This window comes from Onychomys torridus, chromosome 10 (assembly GCF_903995425.1).
Source record: "Onychomys torridus chromosome 10, mOncTor1.1, whole genome shotgun sequence".
NCBI classification, from domain to species: Eukaryota; Metazoa; Chordata; class Mammalia; order Rodentia; family Cricetidae; genus Onychomys; species Onychomys torridus.
In genome coordinates this window covers 34,080,012-34,101,908 of record NC_050452.1, presented here as the reverse complement: position 1 = coordinate 34,101,908, position 21,897 = coordinate 34,080,012, and the positions used below count along the sequence as shown (strand labels likewise).

Here is a 21,897-nt window from a genome sequence, read left to right as displayed (position 1 = left end):
TCATAAGTCACAATTATTGCATATCGGACAATTAAAAACTGTCAAGTTTCTGCCCTATCAATGTGTTCAATGTAATGAATATTGCATACCAATTTTCTCACAGACTGACAAATCCTATATCCTGCTGAAACAACAAATGTATTTATAAAATAGTAGAGACTTAGAATCATAAGCATGAGCCTCTGCTAGAAGAATGTGTGTATATACCTTATGGAAGGGTGAGGCTGGAATCACACACAACCATCCTGTTCTAATATACAGGTGTACAGTTTTTACAAATGTTAGTCTTCAGAACTGTGGTGGTGAATAAACCCTTATTACTGGATGGGTCAGAGTTAAGAAGAGAAGGTTTTTGTCCCTGTGCTTTTTCCAATCTTGGTCTCAACAATTCTCCCTCATACAATCCCTCCTCTTTCTCACCAATTGGACTCCTGGAGCTCCACCTGGGGCTTGGCCATGGATCTTTGCATCCACTTCCCTCAGTCATTGGATGAGATTTCTAGCACGGCAGTTAGGGTGTTTGGCCATCTGATTACCAGACTAGGTCAGTTCGGGCTTTCTCTCGACCATTGCCAGTAGTCTACAGGTCTACAGTGGAGGTATCTGTGGATTTCTGGGGACCTCTTTAGCACTTTGCTTCCTCCTATTCTCATGTGGTCTTCATTTATCATGGTCTGTTATTCCTCGTTATCCCTCTCTGTTCTTGATCCAGCTGGGATCTCCCGCTCCCCTAAGCTTTTTTTCCCTTGAAACTTGCCCTTCATTACCCTCCCCCCCAACTCACATGAACTATGAACCAAAAGCTGAGGATCCCCCAACTGGATCAGGCCCTCTGGATAAGTGAGACAGTTGATTAGCTTGAACTGTTTGGGAGGCACCCAGGCAGTAGGACCCGGACCTGTCCTTAGTGCATGAGCTGGCTGTTTGGAACCTGGAGCCTATGCAGGGACACTTTGCTCAGCCTGGGCGAAGGGAGGAGGGGACTGGACCTGCCTGGACTGAATCCACCAGGTTGAGCTGAATCCCCAGGGGAGTCTTTGCCCTGGAGGAGATGGGAATGGGGGGAGTTGGGGGGAAGGCAGGGGCAGGAGGGGGGGAAGACAGGGGGAACCCATGGCTGATATGTAAAATTAAATTTAATTATAAAATTGAAAGAAAGAAAGAAAGAAAGAAAGAAAGAAAGAAAGAGAGACGAGAGGAATGGTTCAGTGGTTAAGAGCACTGGCTGCTCTTTCAGGGGACCTGGGTTCAATTCCCAACACCATCATGGCAGCTCACAAGTGTCTGTAAGTCCAGTTCCAGGGGTTTTGGTGCACTTTCTGGCCTCTTTGAGCACCAGTCACAGGTGATGCACAGAGTAACATGTAGACAAAACACCTATACACACACAAAAAAATAAAATTTTCCAGGTGGTGGTGATGCACACCTTTAATCCCAGCACTTGGGAGGCAGAGACAGGTGAGTTGGAGGCCAGCCTGGTCTACAGAGTGAGATCCAGGAGAGGGTCCAAAGCTACACAGAGAAACCCTGTCTTGAAAAACCAAAAGGAAAGGACTACATTGTGGAAAGGTTTTGCACTGGAAGGAAAGCTAATGCTCATGCTTGCATGCATTAGACAGCACAAAAATGGCAATGTGACTTCAGGATAATGTGGCTCTTCCCTTCATCCCACGACCGTTGTATTCTGAACAAGAATTAATCCATTCATTTCATAAGGCGTTCAGGAATTAAATGGATATAACTAGGTAGCCATTTCCTTGATAAGATTTCCTAGAAAATCGATTCTAAAATGTATCAACTTAGAGTCTGTAGAGACGGCTCCCTGGTAAACTGCAAACATGAGCCTTAGTCTGGGTCCTCAGCACCCACCTCAAAGCCAGGTATGGCATTGTGTGCCTGTCAGGCCGCATTGGGGAGCACAGTGCAAGGACCTAAGGATGGGTCAAGGGAGCACACTCCTTGCTCAGCCAGGCCTGCTTTGTTACGAGAGGCCCTATCTCAGAACTTAAGGCAAAGAGCAGTTGAAGACACCCAAAGTCTACCTCTGACCTCCACATGCACACTCCCAAGCATGGACACCTATACATACCTGGGAGCACACATATAAACTATATTAATTTAACTTATAAAGTTATATGTATTTCCTTTCATGGGCCTTTTTGGAAGTGATTAGGGAACACAGAAGACTTAAAGTATTTGTTGGTGTTGTCCAACAGTAGTCAGAAAAAAGTAAGTCACAGAAAAATATTAAGGAGCAGAAATTCATATTTGCAAGAGACAGTAATCTTATATACCTATAAAATTTTCATTGGACATGTAAGCTATAGTTCTTACATAAAGATGAAAATAAGGTCCATACATTTTTATCTGATTATAAAGTCAATAGGAAATAAAGCATTGGATACATACTTTAAAGCTATTTATTAACTAGTACTATTTGGCATCATTATCACTGTTGGAGCTGTCACTGTCGTAAATGGAAACGGTTCTAATTGAAGACACCATCATATCTGCAATGCCTTTTTTGGGGTTTTCTTCCAAGTCAGTCTGTATTGCGCCAACTTCTGATAGTTTCCATTCAAGTTCTACAATAGATAAAAACCTGTCATTAAACTGGATAAAAACCTCAGGAAAATGAAGATGAATTTCTCATCTACATGAAACAGATCTTGACTTTGACAGAATTAGTGTGGAAATTGAGGCTGATGAGAGGGCTCACCAGGTAAAGGTGATTGCCACCAAGTCTGATAGACAACCTGAGGTTGATCCCTGAGACCCACATGGTGAAGGGAAGGAATGCATTTCTAAAAGTTATCCTCTGACCACATGCACACTATGGCATGCCAGTACACACACACACACACACACACACACACACACACACACACACACACACACACCAAGTTCATTATGGCATTCCCAGAGGCAAAAAGTATACCAGATAATTTAAAGTTAAGAAAGGCTGGAAAGAAACAAGTCAAGCTAAGGCCAGGCATTTATAATGAAGAATATGCCTCCATGTGTAATTTATTTGGGAGCTGGGTGGTGGGTCCCCCAAAAGAGCAAAAACAACCAACAACAGTTTTCGTGGTAGCAGCATTTATTATAGACCAAAGACAGAAGGAACACGGCTGTCTACCTAGCCTCAGAAAGGAAGGAAACTTCAAGGTTGAGAAGCACCTGTCCATACTTCTGCTGCTAGGGATGCCGAAGCAGGAGGGTCACAAGAGCCCATCTCAAAAAGAAGTGTGTAGAATAAGTTGAGAAAAATGATTAAGATTGTAAATGTTCATATTATACATACTTTGCGGTTTAAAAACACGTTTAAGAAGAGTGGACAACGAGATCTCAGTAAATGGCACTGGGGCAGCAGAAAAGAAAATACAACCGTTCTTTCTAATATTCTGCTACGATGTTATTTAAGACCTAAGCAAAAAATGCAAATACAACTCTTAAAAGAAAATATAGAGGGATATCCTTTTCATCTTGAAAAATGCATAATGGTTTTAAAGGGGAAGCACAGTAAGTATAATTTTAAAAGATTAATAAGTTTAACTCTGCTAATACAATGTTTGCCTGACAATTAAAATGAAGCTAGACCCAGGTATGCATACCCAGAGCCTCAGCTACTTGAGAGGTGAAAGGGAGATTGTTTGGCCTAAGTGTCTGAAGACAGACTCTATATCAAGAAAAAAAGAAAAGAAGCAGTGTGGGCCTAGAAGTGTAACTCAGTGGTGGAAAGCTTGGGCTCAATCACACATACCCCAGATAAATACATATACCCAGAGAAAAGAGATTTGAAGGGGTAAGCTACCAAGAACCTGTGTGTGATGCCAGAGAAGCAGTGGACAGACAGAACACCACAAACTTCTGTAATTCAATGAAAGAACACACTGAATCATTAACAAAGCAAATAGAAGAAACCCAATGACCAACATCTACTAAAGAATGTTTATCCCCACTAGCATCCCAAATTTAAACAGTGGCAGGACATTTTGTAGTGCTGACATTATAGCTCAGGGGTAGAGCACTTGTATACTATGCACAAGGCCCTGCCCTGGGTTCAATTCCCAGCATTGTCAAAACCAAAAAGATAATATTGTATATCTGTCAGCTTGACAAAACCACACCAGCATAGCAATTCTAAGACCTGATAGAGATGTGGGTAAATGAGAACTCTCATACAGGGCTGATAAGAGGAGACATTGATAGCATCATTGGTAGAGCCTTGGTTTCTTTTCCCATTGCTATGACAAAACACTCTGACAAAAGAAACTTAAGGGAGAAAGGGTCTATTTAGCTCACAGTTGCAAGTTATAGTCCATTATGTCTGCACTCAAGGGAGAGCAGTGAATACAGGCATGCATGCTCAGCTGGCTTCTCCTCTCTTATATACTCCAGCATCCTCTGCCTAGGAATGGTACCACCTGTGGTAGATGGGTCTTCCCACCTTAATTAACACAAAAAAGGTAATTCCCCAATAGACATGCCCAAAGTCCACCTCTCAGTTGATTATAACTTTTATCAAGTTGACAACACCACCACAGATACTTTCCCAGTGGACTTAAAAATGCAAAACCGAAAGAGATTTTTCACAGAGGGACACAAGGACGACAGAATGGTCATTAGAAAACTGTAATCAGCTCACATTCTGTTAGAAAGGAAGTTGCAAACACATAAATTAAGGTATATTTAATGAGCAAAAGATAAGATTTAAAGTCATTAAATCAGATATAAAAGGAAGAAGTTTGGAAAATTATTGTTGAGCTTAAAACAAGTTTCAGGATGCTATACTGCTATTTGTTGAACAGTTTCAAATTTATAATACAGTCATTCCTTAGATTTCTATGTGTGTGTATGTGTGTAAGCACTAAAATACATACATGTATACACACACACACACACACACACACACACACACACACATATATATTCACATATACATTATGGCTAAAGTATAAGAAAATGACCCAGCCCCTCAAAATATAAATATAGACTAACAATACTAGCTAGCAATATAATTCTGGGTGTATTTCCGAAATCATTGAACAGATGATTTGTACATCCGTGTTTTAATAGTGTTATTCATGGCATCAAAAGGTAAAGTGATGTAAGTGTCCATCGAAGGATGTATATCTGCAATGTGGCCTGTGGAGACACTGGGACATTGTTCAGATGGTAAAAAAAGAGAGAGAGAAGCTCTGACGCTTTCTGAAAGGATAAACCTTGACAATATTATGTTGAGTGATATCAAGCATAAAAGAAAAAAAGAAAAACAGTGTTATCCTACCTACATAATTTGTCTAAAGTCATCAGTTTTATAAAGGGGTGGAAGAGAGGGTAGAGTGAAAGGTCACTGTTTAATGGGTCCAGAGTTTCACCAGACAAGATGCGAAGAGTTGTAGATCTGGATGAAAGCTACAGCAACACGGCAATGGCAATGGCAATGGCACTGAGTGGTATAATTTAACACGATGATGATTAAGATTCTAAGCTTCATAAAACAGTATCCAGACATGAAAAAGTCAAAGGGATGACTTTAGGAGGTAAAAATCATTAAAAGGAGTAAGACTGTAAAGTCTTGTGCTGTGTACTATCAAAAAGAAAACAATAGAAGACTGATCCACACCTGTTCCAGAGATGAAGACGCATGGGGTATTATCAGTCAGCAAACCCAGGGCAACTGGATTGGTGGTGCAGCAAATGTACAGGACAAAAGCCCGTCGAGAGGAGGAAGAGGTTTGATTAGTCTGGGCACACATGGTAGCATAAACAGAAAGGAGGAAAACCTTAGGAACAGGGTTTGGACTGGGAGGGTAAAGGTGAGGAATTTAGGGAAAGTAGAGACTGCATGAGAAAGTGTGAGAGCAAAGCTCTGTCTGGGGTCTTCAGGGACTAAGCCCAGCCCAACTAAGGCAGACCCTACCCAGGGCTGAGAAACAGGTGTGGAGGTAGACGGATTCTAAACTAGATGATTTACATTTTAAGTTATTTTAGACAGACACCATTAAGAATTTTAAGCAAAAGATGCTTTGATATTCTAAGCATATCCTAAAGGTGGTTTGATCATGAGTGCCCGTAACTCCAGTTCCAAGGAACGCAACACCTGTTTCTGGCTTCCATGGGCACCAGACATGCACACTGGCACAGGGACACACGGACACACACACACACACACACACACACACACACACACACACACAGAGAGACTTAGGCAAACACTTATATATGCTAAAATTATTTCTTTAATGTTAAAAAGATGAAACTGAGGGAAAAGCTTTGTTTCAAAGAAAAGCTTTCATACTTGTTCATTTGGAGAACTTTTCACTTGTTGCTTTCATAAACATTAAAAAAAAAACATCATTACCTTCTAGCTTGAGATTTATCCCTCCGCATTCTATAATTCCAATGAATTTGCCTTCTATCTGACCATTTCTATAAACAAAAATTGTTGGTAAACAGTTGTCATGGTAGTGTTCAATGCAGCTGTTCACGATGGCTTTAAGGAATTTCGTTTCTGGGAACTTCCTTGCCAGGAGGCTAAGATACTGGTTGACCAGCAAGCACATGGGGATGCTAAAAGAGAGAGCGCACACGGTGTGTTTCAAATGTAGATTGCTCCTCTGAGTCTAGTACAATAAGTGAAACCTATCCATTGCAAAAGCAGATCTTTACTTTTTATCTAAAAACAGATCATACTAGGAATGATGGCTGGTACCTTGGAAATCTGCATCCTAATTTAGGTAAACTACATTCCTCTTAGCATTAGTTTAATCACTTAGCATCCTAGGTGGAAGAACACAGGAACACAAACAAAAAAGAGGCATGTCTGGGGAATCTGGGGCAGTCCAGAGCTGAAATAAAGGGATCCAACTCACTACTTGGTTTAATTTCACAGATGCTCACATCCAAAGTGCCTCATCTCAGACTTGATCCTAACAAATTTCACCCACAGTCATCCACTTCCTGGGTCCCAGTACCCAAAATTATTTCTCATCTAAGATGTAAGACTGATCGAAAGCAGGATCACAAACTTCCAATTCTTCCTGCTTCATCCTCCGCAGAACTCCCACCCCACACTCTTCAGTCCACCCCTTCCTCCTAGTCTACCACTCTGAGCTTTAGCCGGTGAGTTCCGGCTGACTCCCTGCCACCCTACCCACCCCCCCCCCCCCACACCTCCACTTTCTTCTGCACTCCTTGGTCTTAGTCTGCTTCTCCAAAGAATTTCTTCACTTTACAGAAACATATTGAAGCTCATACATCTTATCTTGTCTTTTAAAGAATATCTCATAACTCTGAATTCCTTTTTAATAACCATCTTCTTTCCTTGAAGTCACAACCAAGATGAAAAAGGTCATGTGTGTGTGTGTGTGTGTGTGTGTGTGTGTGTGTGTGTGTGTGTGTAACAACAACAGCCAGGCAGTGGTGGCGGCGCACGCCTTTAATCCCAGCACCTGGGAGGCAAAGGCAGGTGGATCTCTGTGAGTTCGAGGCCAGCCTGGGCTACAGAGCGAGATCCAGGACAGGCTCCAAAACTACATGGAGAAACCTGTCTTGAAAAACAAAAACCAAGACAAAACAAGAACAACAACAACAAAAGCCACCCTCTTGCGTTTCGGTCACCTCTGTTCTTGGGATGCTTTCCTTTGCTTTCTGTGATACCATGTTCTGTTAACTTCCTCTTGACCTTTCTGAATTCCCTCTTTTGGATCCATGTTAAAAGTAAATGTTTCTTCTAGCAGCTAATAGATTTCATTTCCCTTCCTAACTCAACCCCATGCCCCAATGGAAAAAAAAAAAAAACAAGAAAAAAAACCTGATCTTTTTTCGATATTTCTTAAATTGGCTTGACTAAAAATCTCTCTACAATGTCTACTCAGTAATGAAGTCACACCAACTCCACCTCCTTGTTTAATTGCTCTCTAACTCCCTCCTTGCCCTCCTTATCTGAGCTACATTAAGTTACCCTAAATCTGTTTCCAGATTTGTCACCCATATTCATTCTTGGCCTTACTTACAAAGGGAACACCACATGGAAGTGACATCATATAACTCTCATGAAAGTGACATTATATAACATTCATGGAAGTGACATCATATAACCCTCTTGGAAGTGGCATCATATAACTCTGAGCTTGCACACATTGCCCAAGCTCAAGAACCTCCTGTGGCTCCCCCTCACCGGCCTACAATCTAAACTCCTTAATGTAGTTGCAGAAGGTCTTCATGAAGTGGACGCTGCTTTCCTGTCCAGCATGGTAGCCTGCCTGACATCGCATCACACTGTATGACTGAGGCAGATCCGATACTCCAAACTCTGGAAGCATTGGGATGCTTAAGGCCTCTATATTTTTGTTCACCATGTACAGTCCCATCTAAAATAACTCACTCAAGCCTGTCTACTTTTCCAACCTAAGAAACTGTTTAATTGTTTGTTTTTTGTTTTTTGTTTTTTCTTTTCTGATACTGACACCAAGAATGAGAACTTTCTGTGCAGGTATTTCCTCAGGGTTGAAACATTTCCCCCGGAAGGAAGCAGGAGAACCCTAAGACTCAGGAGGCTAAGGAAACTCAAGGGGCCAGGAAACTCTAGAAATTTTCAAGATTTAGAAAGCTCACGGCTGCAACATTCATAAGCCTGCAGATCCTGGGAATGGAGCTCAACTGGTAGACTGCTTGCCTAATATGCATGAAGTCCTGGGTTTGATCCCCAGCATATCATAAAACAAATATGAGGGTATACTTGAATCTCAGAATTTGGGGGTGGAAGGAGGATCGGGAGTTCAAGGCCATCCTTAGGTCAGTTTAGTGACATGTGGGGTGGGGGAAATACAGGTTTAATTAGCAAACAGTGATCACTTTTCTAACAAATGTGACATTCTTCAGATTAGAAATGAAAATATTTAGCATACTTAATTTAATCACTAAAGATAAAAATTCTATAAGGTATTCATGTATAATACACATTTCTTTCTCTTAAATATTCCTCGTTGGAGGCATCATAGACCCTAAAGCTGGGAGTGTTTTTAAAGCATCATGACACCCACATTCTGAAATACTGTGGTAATTACCTTGATCTGTATAGATGAATTATAACCCACAGATCTTTTTCTGCATTTGTAACTTCATTCACATACTGATTTCCAGAAATTTCTCTCAATTCCCCAAATGTTTGTTTCTTCTTAAGTGCTTTCCATTCCTGTAACCGCTTTTCTCTAATTGAAACAAAAGTGTTAAGTAAGAGTTATACTCTTTATTTCTTATGTATTTATTTATTCTCTCTTTCTTTCCTCTCTCTCTCTCCTCTCTCTCTCTCTCTCTCTCTCTCTCTCTCTCTCTCTCTCTCTCTCTCTGTGTCTGTCTGTCTGTGAGTTAATTTGTTCCAGGCTTGCATGTGCCTGAGGAGGTCAAAAAGCCTTGGATTCCCTAGCAATGGAGTTACAGGCAGTTGGGAGCCATCTGATGGGGATTCTGGGGACTGAACATTTAGGCATATGCATATGTATGTGTGTGCCCATGTGTGCATGTGTGTGTGTGTACATGTGCACACAGGTATATGTGCATACCTGTGCATACCATTGCACGTGTGTGGAAATCAGAGAACGTCTTGTAGGAATTGGTTCTCTCCTTCCAGCAAGTGAACAAATCCAGATCGTGGCGCTTGGCAGCAAGCATCTCTATCCACTGAGCCATCTTGGCGGCCCTCATTTCCTGCATTCTTGATCTTCTGGTGTCTAGAACTTTGCTAATCCTTTAGGGAATACTCATTTCAGAACTGGCTGGTTCTGAGAAAGGACAAACACTTGCCAGACAGCACATTCTTCCAATGCATGCCGGCCAACTGTGCAAGCACATCCTTGGTCCTTTTTTAAAATTTTCTCTTATTTTCCGAGGCAAGGACTGGTCTCACACTCCTGGGCTCAGACAGTCCTCCCACCTCAGCTCCCAAGCGACTCTGGGCATGCACCCCTATGCCTGGTTTCAATCACCTTTTTTTCTGTGGTTGTTGTTTTGTCTTTTTGCTTTCAAGGCTCCCTGCTCTAGTCATCCCAGGACCAGCTGCCAGGTGACTAACAACAGACCTGACCCAGAGCCCACCAAAACAACTCACACTAGCCAATCACAAGCATGCTTACCCTGCCTTGTGTGTTCTTTCCCACAGAAACCACAGCACAGGTCCTGTCAGAGATTCTCCCCTTGCTGCTTTCGATCCCGACCTGTTCCGGTGTTTCCTCTGTGGGCCCATGTGCCAGGGTGCACCCTCCTCTTGAGAATGGTGGCTGTTCAGTGGCAGCTACCTCCTGATCATACTCACGTCAAAGCAAACAAAAACTCCTGCGCACACTTCAGAACACACTGGCCTCGTTTCATATGTCAGAAGCATGCCAGATGAACACTCACTTTACGTAACAGTAAGGCCAAACACAATGAAACCCAAAGAGAACAATAATGCAGGGCTAGGTCTACTACTAGGTACCTTCTTAGTAGTACAACTGCCAACTCCTCTCTTCCCACTGATTTCCCCTCCCTATTGCACTGGAAAGGTTAGCACAGGGGTTAATCTGGCCAGCAGGAAGACACTGTTCAGTGGCCTGCATTTTTCACCTAACAATCAAATAAATTGTGATTCATGTACAAGGACAGAAAGCCCTCTAGCTATTTTTAGCAAAAAGGGACTTAATCTGAGAAATTAAGCGCTTTGTAAACTGGCCGAAAAGGCAGAAGGCGCAGGCTCTCGGCTGGGCTACCAGGAATGACTCCCAGAACAACACAGCAAAACTGGTCTGCCAAGGCTCTCTTTACCGCAATCCAGAAACTGGGGAATCTGGATTCCAATTGTTGGCCCGAGTATTACATTACTCTGAGACTCGGAGAGGCTCAGTAACAACCGCTGGCACTAGGGACCAGTCTCGCTAGCAAGAATCTGGGGAGGAGAATCTGCTGCCAGAACAAAGGCTCCAGAATTAATGACGCAAATTCTAGGTCCAGACCACTTAAACGGATGCTTTAGGCTTTTCTTTTTTTTCCACCTCTGCTTTCTCCATTTTACTTAGCTCTGAACCCAAATATCCTGTGAGCATTAGCAGAACCTGAAACACATCTGCTATCCTTGCTGCAATAGAGTCTGAGAAATGCAGTTTTCACTTCTAGCTTCTGTGCGGCTCTAACACGCATCCATCAAGAGGAAGAGGAACGTGTGTCAGGGAAGACACTTTAGTGTATTTGCCACAAAAATATACTGAAGATATGTTCAGGGCCATGTTTAGACTTTCCTTCTTCCTTTTAGCTACAGGAGCCTTTGGGTCTAATTCATTTGTTATTTCATAGCTGGTTACCTACCAACGCCTATCATTTTTGTCTTGAAGTCTGTGAAAAGTGTATTTTTCACTTCTTTATCTTACCCCGAGGCTCTGCTAGAACCTAATTATCACTGTAGATTCCTCTTTGGTGGCTTGCAGGAAGACCACACTTGCAAGCTTCTTTGTGGGAGTAGATGGCAACCAATGAGAGAGGTGAAAGTGATGTATACATCCGGTACTCAATCCTAACGTGCCCTGTGCAGTCTTCCACACAGATACCCGGCTCACATGGGAGGAGGTATGGGATTCTAAGGTGATGTAGCCCTAAAGTACCCAGGGCACAGCCACTGCCTGGGAAAGAGCTGCTCAGGGTGCTGTAGGAGATGGATCAAAAACTTATGGGACCATCACCATGATACAATTCAAAACATTTTAAAATTTATTTTTATTTTATTTATATGTATGGATCTTCTGCCTACATGTATACCCATGTACTACTTGCGTGCCTGGTACTCATATAGAACAGAAGTGGTCATATCCCCTGAAACTGGAAAGGGTTGTGAGCCTCCATGTGCATGCTGGGAAACCAGGTCCTGTGGAAGATCAGCCAGTGTCCTTAACCACTGAGCCACCTCTCCAGCCCCAGGTAACTTTTTGATTGCCACAAAGAAGTCCTGTATCTGTTTGCAGCTACCTCCTGCTTATTCATTCCAAGATCTGTTATATAGTAATTTCCTTTCTACTTAGACAGCCTTTTCTGACTTCTTTCTTTCTCTTATGATATTTTCAAAGTTCATCTGTTTGGTAGTTATAGTAGCTGCCATGCCCAAGGCACCTATGGAAGGGAGAGTTTATTTGGGCCGATGGTTCCAGAGGGTTAAGAGTCCAAGAGTGGGGAAGAGTGGCAGCACACAGGCATGGAGGCCAGAGCAGGAAGCTGAGAAAATACATCCTCAACCACAAACACAAAGGCAGGGAGAGCAAACTGGATGGAGGGCAAGGCTATGAACTCCTAAAGCCCACCCCAAGTAATGTAGCCCCCCCCACCAAGGTTGAACTACTTTTCCAAACAGCATCACCAAATGGAGACCAAATGTCCAAATGTCTGAACCCATGAAAAAAAAAAAAATCCTGCACACATCATATTACAAGTGAAACACTCTAGGGGAACTGGAAAGAAAATGTACTAAAATGAACAAACAGACCAAATTCAAGCAGCCAAAAGAAAGAACCAGAAAATCAAAAGGTAGAATTATTGCTATTAACCCAGAAGCACAGATTTTTTAAAAAACGAAGAAAGTAAACACGGCCTACAGGCCACTGTCCAGCAGATCAACATAATATTTCAGGAGCCCCAAAGGAGTAGACACAAGGAAAAATAACGTTTTCAGAATGAATGGCCCACAGCTTCCCACGCGTGATTAAAGACACAAGTGTAAAATCCAATGTATCAGAAACTCTTCAAGGAGGACAGCCCCAGAGATACCCATGTTGTGACACCGCAGAGTCAAACTGCCACGAGACAAAAGCAGAATCTTGCAAGCAGAAAGAGAAAATCATGTTGTGACATAAAATAGTTTCTTACGGAGATTTAGCAAGCCCACTTCTCATGCAGCCATCCCACGGCAACACAACATTGTACCTGTATATCTCAATAGCTTTTATATCTTCCTCATCAAATTCGTCCTCAGCTTCTTCCAACTGGGCGAGTGTCATCTTCTCATACGGTTTCACTAAAACAGAAACGTCAGGTCATCTAATAATGATCTAAACATGATTTTTACTTCATAACCTACTTCTAGAAAACAAAACAAACAAACAAACAAAAACCAAGCCCACAACCCTAACAGCTTGGGTAATAGAGACCAATGACATCTTTAACAAACCTGTAGCAACCTGCCAAAATATGGTTACACATTAGAGAAATTGTAATATTAGCCTTTTGGATTCCCTCAAAGTTCATAGAACTGACAGGATACTGGTGGACACAGATGAGAAAATCAATTAGACCCCATAAATTTAGGTTTCCCCCAAGTACATGGAAATATTAATGAATAAGATCATATGTTGAATGAACAAAAGACAAAGCAATCTCAAAGTAGAGGGATATGGTGGAAGAAATCTCACTAGGCCTTATGAGCATAAGTCAGTACTTTTATTAACTGGCCAGTGCCTTTCAACACACAAATCAGCCATTTTAGGTAGTGAGCTCCTAATTTTGAGTGGACGGGCAGAGTTTATAATAAACGATATCTAACTCCCTCTCTTGTGCCCATGAAATATATTTTACTACCTTCATTGTATGTCCCCTTCATGCAGCCCACCAAAGGCACACTGTACCCATTGCCTCCTCCTGCAGGCGTAACACCATCTCTTCAATTTCATCTTTTGGTTCTTCTTTTGGAGGAAGAATGCCAAAATCTCTTAAAATTTCATTCCATTCTGTGTCTTCATTTGGATCCTACACACACACACAAGACAATCTATTAGCACAGTTTTACACTGTAAAATGTGCTGATAAAATTGACTGATAAGTGGCATATCCAAATACAAAGCTGTCCAGGGACTCTACAGCTAAGGTTTGAAGAACAGACCTACTTCTCCTACCAAGCGTGGACTACATACTTTGATTAACAGGACACATCTATCTTCAGTATTACAGAGAGTTTATAAAAAGATCAACTTAGGGGCTGGCCAGATGACTTATCGGGTAAAGGGACTTGTCACACAAGCCTGGTGACCTGAGTCAGTATCCAGATCCTGTGTAAAGGTAGAAAGAGAGAGCTGACTATACAAGGTTGTCCTCTGACCTCCACTGTGACACATGCACCCCATTTACATCATGCATACACATATAATAATAGTAATAAATTTCAAAAATCCATTAGACCACATACATAAAAGAAAATAAACTTAAAGAAACTGAAGAAAGTAAACTTAAAAGTCACAGGAAAAATACTGATGCCTACAGAGTAGACAAAGTCAATTTATATAATCCCAAATGTGTGCTGTCTACGTTCCAGACTACTAGGTGAACTTACTTCTGTTTTGAGGCACATAGATTCAAAACCCCTCATGCTTAAATATGAGAGGCTAGGTTTGCTGACTTTGATGAAGAAATCTACCATATTCTGAAATGTCCTGCAGAGAGAATCTATATCAAGAAAATGTGACCTGGCATGGTAGTGCATGACATTAATCCCAGCATTTAGGAGTCAGAAGCAGGCTGTGAGTTCCAGGTCAGCCTGGTCTACACAGTGAGTTCTAGGCTAGCCAGCCCTACATGCTGAGGTCCCACCTCAAGGAATGGGAAAAAGAAAACATAGTTGGGCACAGTGATCAAAGACTGTGATTTAGCACTCAGGACTATGAGTTCAAGTTCAGCCTTGCTGCACAGTGAGTTCCATGACAACACGCACAAGACCCAGTCTCAAAAACAAAACAAAAAAAAAAAAAAAAAAAAAACAAACAAAAACCAAAAACCAAAACAAAACCAAAACAAAACAAAACAAAAAAACAAAAACAAAAAAAAACCCTCAACAATAAAAAAAAGTGAAAACAAGAAAGAAGAGATGAAAATGAAATAAAGAAGGCCAGGCTAAGAATAGGCTAGAAAAGTAGTTCTAGAAGAAAAATAACTCCAATATAACTGAATATAACTGGATCCTACCAACAACTGTGTGTGTAAGTGTTCTTCTCTGCTTCACAGTCAATCAACAGGCATATTAAAAGACTATAAAATTTTGTTTGTGGTTCTCCGTGATGCGTCAGGTATGTATTTCACATGTCCTGCATGGGTTCACTGGGAGTTCTGAAGCTGTCGAATAGTATCTTTTAACAATTCTAGAAAATTCACAGAAAATTGTAGCAGGTCTTTCTTTGAACCGCCCGCTCCCAAATAATGATACAGAGACTTCTGATTGAGTATGAAAGCTTGGCCTCAGCTTAGGCTTATTCCCAACTAGCTCGTATGACAAATTAACCCATTTATATTAATCTACTCTCTGCTATGTGGTTCATTACCTCTCCTCAGTACTTTATGTCCCATTTCCTCTGAGTCTTGCTGGCGAATCCCCCACCTCTCAGATTCTTCTCAGAGTTCCTATCACTGCCCGGAAATCCTGTCTATCCTTTCCTGCCTAGCTATTGGCCATTCAGCTCTTTATTACTTTATTAAACCAATCAGAAAGATGTCTTAGGTGCATGACATCTTCACAGCCACATCTTCACTTTGTTCAAAAAGATTATCCCACAACAGAAAATTTCTCTTCAAATATTCCTCTATCTTTTTAAAAATATTTTCCTATTCCCATTTCACTGACATTAAAAATAGAATAAAACTCACCCATGGATGTTTTTAATTTTCACAAGTTCTACTTGGCTTTTTATGAGTTTTGTTCTTTTATTGCAAAAATGTTTTAATTCAATGTCAACAGCAATGATGTTTTTCTGACAGGTTAGAAATTATTACTTATTAAATACCAGGTTAAAATTTCAGAAAATGGGGTTGGAGAGATAGCTTAGAATTTAAGAGCACTTGTTGCTCCTGCAGAGGACCTGAGTTAGGTTCCCAGCACCCATGGTGGCTCAAAGTCATCCCTAACTTTAGTTGCAAGGGATCTGACAGTCTCTTCTGACCTCCGAGGGCACCGGTATGCACATAGTACACATACATACATGTTTGCTGTCCTAATTAGGTTTCTATTGGTATGATAAACATGATGATCTCAAGCAACTTGGGAAGGAAAGAGTTTATCTCACCTTACAGCTTACAGACCTACATGAACTGGGACATTAGTGATTCCCTGGTATGTACATTTCTTTTCTCCTTGGCTTTTCAAATTATACATTTAGAGTTTTTCAGACTTTAAAAATGTAGAGAATGACATAATCAAGGTTCTATCAGCTTTTCTCAATTTCATAGTTTTTTTTTTTTAAGAAAATATTGTCCTTGAAGTAACAGATGGCTTTACCCACAATATGCATATCTTTTGTCTCCCTAGGATTATTTTTGAACTAACTTCTGATGGGCAATGTTTTCAACATGTGCCATGTTTTCAGTGAGTCTGGTGTTGGGGTCCATGGCAGAAGAATGGTAAGCCAGCATCTTGGTGACACCTAGGTCTCAACCTAGAGAAGCAAAACCTAGGTAGAGCTTGTGGACCTAAGCATTGTGTGCTAAAGTGGTTTTATTTTATTTTATTTTATTTTTTTGCTTCAAGATTTATTTCTTTTGTATGTATGTGTATGTGCCTTGTGAATCTATGTGTACCATATGCAGGTAGTGCTCACAGAGGCAGAAGCTGTCAGATCCCCCAGAAACTGGAGTCACAGGTGCCTGTGAGCCTCTTGATATGGGTGCTGGGAACCAAACGCAGGTTCTGTGGAAGAACTGTAGGTGTTCTTAACCACTGGGCCATCTCTCCAGCCCCTTATTTTTTATTTTTTAATTGGAAGTATTTTTTTTCATACAATGTATTATGATTATGGTTTCATCTCCATCAAATCCTCCCAGATTCTTCCAACCCATCCAATGTCAGACTTTTATTAAAGAGACAGGCTAATAACAAAACCAGAATAAAAAACAAAAGAAGGATAAGAAACACAAACACATACATGCAAACAAATTCCTTTAAAAACATAAAAGCAGGAATCATAATTTATAAGCAAAAGGCCATTGAGGTTTAAAAAGAAAACTAAACAGAGCAATCTGAGACAAAAATCATCTCCAAACTTCCATTGACTTTGTTTTGTGTTGATTATCCACTACTGGGCATGGGGCCTGCCCTCAAGTGTGTCTATATACCCAATGAGACATCAGTGGAGAAAACTGATTTTTCTTTGGCAAGTAGCAGTCATTCGGAAATAGCTTCTTGGTTAGGGATGGGAGCTCCTGTCCACTTCCCATTCTCAGCACCGGGACACCTTCTGGGTTGGACCCACGCAGAACCTATGCATGCTGCCACAGCTTCTGTGAGGTCATATGTCTCTCAGTCCTGTTGTGTCTGGAAGACACTTTTCCCTTGGTGTCTTCCTCTGGCTTTTATAATCTTTCTGTCTCCTCTTCCCAGAACCCGGAAGGGAGGGTTTGATGAACACATTCCATTTAGGACTGAGTATTTCAAGGTCTCTCGCGCTCTGCACACTGTCCAGTTGTGAGTCTCTATTTGTTTCCATTGACTCCAAGAGGAAGCTTCTCTGATGATGACTGAGCAAGACACTGAACTATAAGTCTAGCAGAATGTTGTTGGGAGTCATTCTATTGCTATGTTCCTTTAGCATAACAACAGCATTTGGTTTTCACCTAAGCCCATGACCTATCCATTCAGATATTTTGGCCACTTTTTTTTTTTTTTTTAATACATAGAGTCTCATTCTGTCACATAAGCTGGCCTACAAGCCACCATGCCTGAATAGTAAGCATTTTTTAACTTGGAAATGACTGTTTCAGGCATTTATAAACATACAGTACAACCCAATGAACCACAGCCCCACTGATGGACACCTATCCACTGTCCTTTTGGGGCTCTCAATGTTCTTGTTCTTTTTGAGACTATTTTGGGAACCCTTGCGATTCCACATACATTCTAAGGTGGGTTTTTCTACTCCTGCAAAAGGAATGCTAGAATTTGACAGAAAATGAATCTATAGATTGCTGGAAGTAGTGTTAATTTTTGACATCAGTGATACAACAAGGATCCTTGTAATTACATTACTGAAGAAGATAACATGATAGGGATGCAAAGGGTGGGGGAACCCAGGGAGCCCAAGGACCAGGAGAAAGACATCTCCTGGGAGAACAACCATGGTGACCCAGACACACAACGGAATCTACATGTAGACATATATTTCTTAGCTTTTATATCGTCTTGTAATATTGCTATGGGTGGGGAAGAGAAAGATTGTGAATATATATCACTTCTGTTTTATTCCAAGTCATTAACAAACTCATTACTCCTCTTTAACTGATTTTATACAGTTTCCTCTTAGTGAAGGCAAGTATTTGTCTCCAAGCTTTACACCCAGGTAACAGTTCATGTTCCCATCCACAAATACGGGATATATTTCCACTTTCTCTGTCTTCTTCAATCATTTCCAGCACTGTTTTATAGTTTTCTTCATATAACATAGTTTTCTTCAGCCTCTTTAGTTTATTCCTCTGTATTCTGTTCCTTCTGGTGTTATGATAAATGGATGTTTTTTATTGTTAGTACACAGAAATATCTTTATAAAAATTTTATGGTCTTCAGCTACTTCCTGTAGAAATTTTGGAATACAATAAGCACAACTGTTTCCTAACTGGCTTCTGTCCATTCTAACACTGGAAATCTCTGCAAGTTGTTTCACTGGTTCAGGATTGTGCCACCCTTGTTCTCTGTGTGAACTATACCATTGGCTGGTTTCCACTTGCTGTCTTTGAAATTTTATTGGTGGGAATTCGTTAAGACTGAACACAAAAATGTCTTCCTCAATAACAATGTTGTTGTAAATCTGTGGGAAACTGCCACGGGCCACGACTACTTGAGGGGCAGGTTTGATTCCTGACCACTAAGCATCAAGACAATCTTCCCTGAATTTCCCTAGGCAGAGGTCCTACTCATCCTCCTGGTTGTCTCCCATCCTTGGGTGAACCATACTCTTTAGTTCTTACTTACTCTGAGATTGTACCCAAAACCAAAATACAAATTTGTAATTCTTTCATACTAAAACTGGCTTTGGAGATTGCAAAATGGGGTGGGTGGAGGACACTGCTCCTACATACTCACACTTCTGAGTTCTTAGCAGGGATGAACTTCTGGAATATAGTGCAGTGAAACAGACGGTTGTTAATATGTATATTGCAATGAGAAAATGGCATATCAAAAGGTGGTCTGAAACCCAAGTTTACTTATTATTTTCAGCTGAAATAATGGTGTCTGGAAGGTGAGTTCTAGGTGAGGCTCGAGGGCAGGGACTTTGTTCACACCTGTCTATGCCGGTACCCTCTTTACAGGTAACACCCATTATGAACTAGAATCAGCTTTCTGATATACACATACAAAGACTAATACCTCAAGATGAAGATTTCTTTATGGATGTCAATTTCTCCTTCAGAAGAACGGTTTCCCTATTTTCAGAGCTTCTCTTGTATTTGCTCAAAATACTTCTCATGCCACAGATGTCTGGTCTCCTACCATCGTTTCAGACCTGCCTATTCTAAGGTCCTAGGCATCTTAATATTCTACCGGTTTCAATTTCCCTCTTGATTTTGATGTAATTATTTCTTCCGATCATGCCACTTCTCTGACACTTTCAGGGGCTCCTTAGAAGTTCTTAGATTCTCTTAGAAGACACTCTAGATGTTTCTTCTGCAGTTCCCTCTCTAGACATTTTTATTTTTATTCAGTAGGAGAGCTGGACTAGGTAACATAGCCAGCTGTTACGACCAGTTCTGTATTTTTTCCTGAAATTTTATTCTCTCTGTCTCTCTCTGTCTCTGTCTGTCTTTGTCTGTCTGTCTGTCTGTCTCTCTCTCTCTCAGGTGTGGATCACATGTACTATGACATACATGTAGAGGACATTATCTCTCCATGGGTCTCAGGATCTAACTCATGTTGTAAGACTTGCATCATTGGGGCCAGGCAGCAAAGTGCCTTTATCCACTGAGCCATCTCACCAGCTCCCAGCAATCACCTTTACAGAACAAGTTCTTCACTTCCCAATCCCTTGGTACTTTCTTTCCTTTAACATTGCTACATTTCTTAGAAGAGACGACTGAGAGAGAATGGATCTGTAGCCAATCCTTACCTGTTGCTTCGGATATTCTGTGAGCTCACTCTGCTTGGGTTACCTACATGCTATGTGTTGTTGATTGGAAAGAACGGTCCTTATACATCGAACTGGCTGTGCCTTGAGTTTCTCTTGATAAACACGATCATACAGTCTTATATACTTAGTCAAACTTCTCAACTGTTCTCATTTAACCCCTCTAGGACTTCATTGCAATTTGACTTAATATAACAGTGTTCAACTGTGCCCTTCCCTTGACTCTTAGAATTATGTATGAAATGTTATCTAACAGAGATAGGGCCATCATCGATTTCCACAAGTGGTAAGAGTGTTTTTGCCATGCTGTAGCTATCTTTATTATTCTCACATACGCTCTAATGAACAGGCCCATGTTTAAAGCATGAGAACTGGCTGTTGAATAAATCAACGGAAAATAATAGCGAGGCAAAGAGAGGTCTCCACTCTCTGTAGGTTTCTCTTCAGCAGAACTCCAGAAAAGCAGATACTGCAAAGCAGAACAGACTGCAATGCCAGGCTAATTGTGCAAATGCACTTGCTAACAACCGTCTAACGTGAGAGGGCTTGATTACACGTGAATCACACTTCAAATAGCTTCATAAATTGTATGGTCTACAAAACCACCCCAAGTAAGTATGCTAAACCAAGAAAATCCCAATGCACCTCACTAGGGAGCAAGTAAGAGAAGGCTTTTCCTTAGGTCACTCTGAGAGAGGAGAAAAGGGAGGTAGGGAGGAAGGGAATGTCATGGAGGGACCAACGGAGGAGATTCTTTTTCTAAATTAAGAATTTTTTATAAAGATCTCACAAATAAAAAACATCACCTTGTGAAATTACCCAGATCCAAAGTCTTGAAATGTATAGCTGTAACTTAGTTTAAATTAAAATTTTCTATTTACAAAAATTTAAGTGTGTGTGTGTGTGTGTGTGTGTGTGTGTGTGTGTGCGCGCACACACACACACACACGAGCATATCAGAAGACTGAGGAAGTTGGTTCTCACTTTCCACCAAGTAGGTCCCAGGGATCCAACTCAGGTTTTCAAGCTCGGCAGCAAGCATCTTAGCCCACTGAGCCATCTCGCAGGCCGATGGATGCACTCCCCTACCTCCTTTTAAAAGAAGATAAATGAGAGCACAGTTACATTGACTCCTCTTGGGCCAATGCTGTTCCTTTCTTAATTCAGAAATAGCATAGCTTTTGAGTTTCCAGGACTCGAGGGTAAAAGACAACATTGAACAACTGAGTGTCTCCTCCAGCCTCACACGAGATTCATGAATATCAAAAACTGGCCTTCTCTTAAAAACTAGACAGAGATGTACAAAATAGCACCTACTAAAATCAAATGTCAGAACATAACCCTGGGGAGGGCCCGCACCACTCCATTTACGCCCCTCAGCTTGGAGCTAACTGGCTCCAAGGTCACCTACAGGCCAGACCCTCACCTGCATGATGTTCTCTTGTGCCCCTCACTAGGGGTCAAGGCCCCAAACTTCCTCCAGACTGTCAGAGGGAGCCAGCCAGCTCTGGTGTACGGTTTCTAACGCCCCAGGGGCAGGGCAAAAGGAACAGGATCTCCTGCGCATGTGCAACGGTAAACTCAGTTGCCAGGCAGCACAGAGGCCTGGTTCCCAGGTGTGTGGACCCTGGTGCATCAGGTCCTGAGGCATCTATCTGGAGCAATAGCTCTCCTATTGGTCACGTGGTGCTCGCGGTGCTCTTCATTCTACCCTCCTCTACTACCGCCATGTCCAAGCGTATTCGTCAAGGTTGAATACAGTATTCATGGAGAAAAAAAAAATTCCTTG

The 21,897-nt window shown here is 41.4% G+C and overlaps 1 protein-coding gene across 2 annotated transcripts; it reads right to left on the bottom strand.

The window, feature by feature from the left end:
* Positions 1-2,095: 2,095 nt before the first annotated feature.
* On the bottom strand, positions 2,096-21,679 carry Pdcl2 (phosducin like 2). 2 transcript variants are annotated; one of them, XM_036200165.1, is made up of 6 exons: positions 21,535-21,679; positions 13,644-13,764; positions 12,946-13,036; positions 9,075-9,218; positions 6,368-6,576; positions 2,096-2,585 (listed from the first exon to the last, which is right to left on the bottom strand). In XM_036200165.1, the coding sequence occupies exons 1-6, from the start codon at positions 21,538-21,540 to the stop codon at positions 2,434-2,436; spliced, it is 723 nt and encodes a 240-aa protein (XP_036056058.1). In that variant the 5' UTR covers positions 21,541-21,679; the 3' UTR covers positions 2,096-2,433. The 2 variants fall into 2 exon arrangements, with proteins under 2 accessions (XP_036056058.1, XP_036056059.1); XM_036200166.1 differs by lacking the exon at positions 13,644-13,764.
* Between the last annotated feature and the right edge of the window lie 218 nt (positions 21,680-21,897).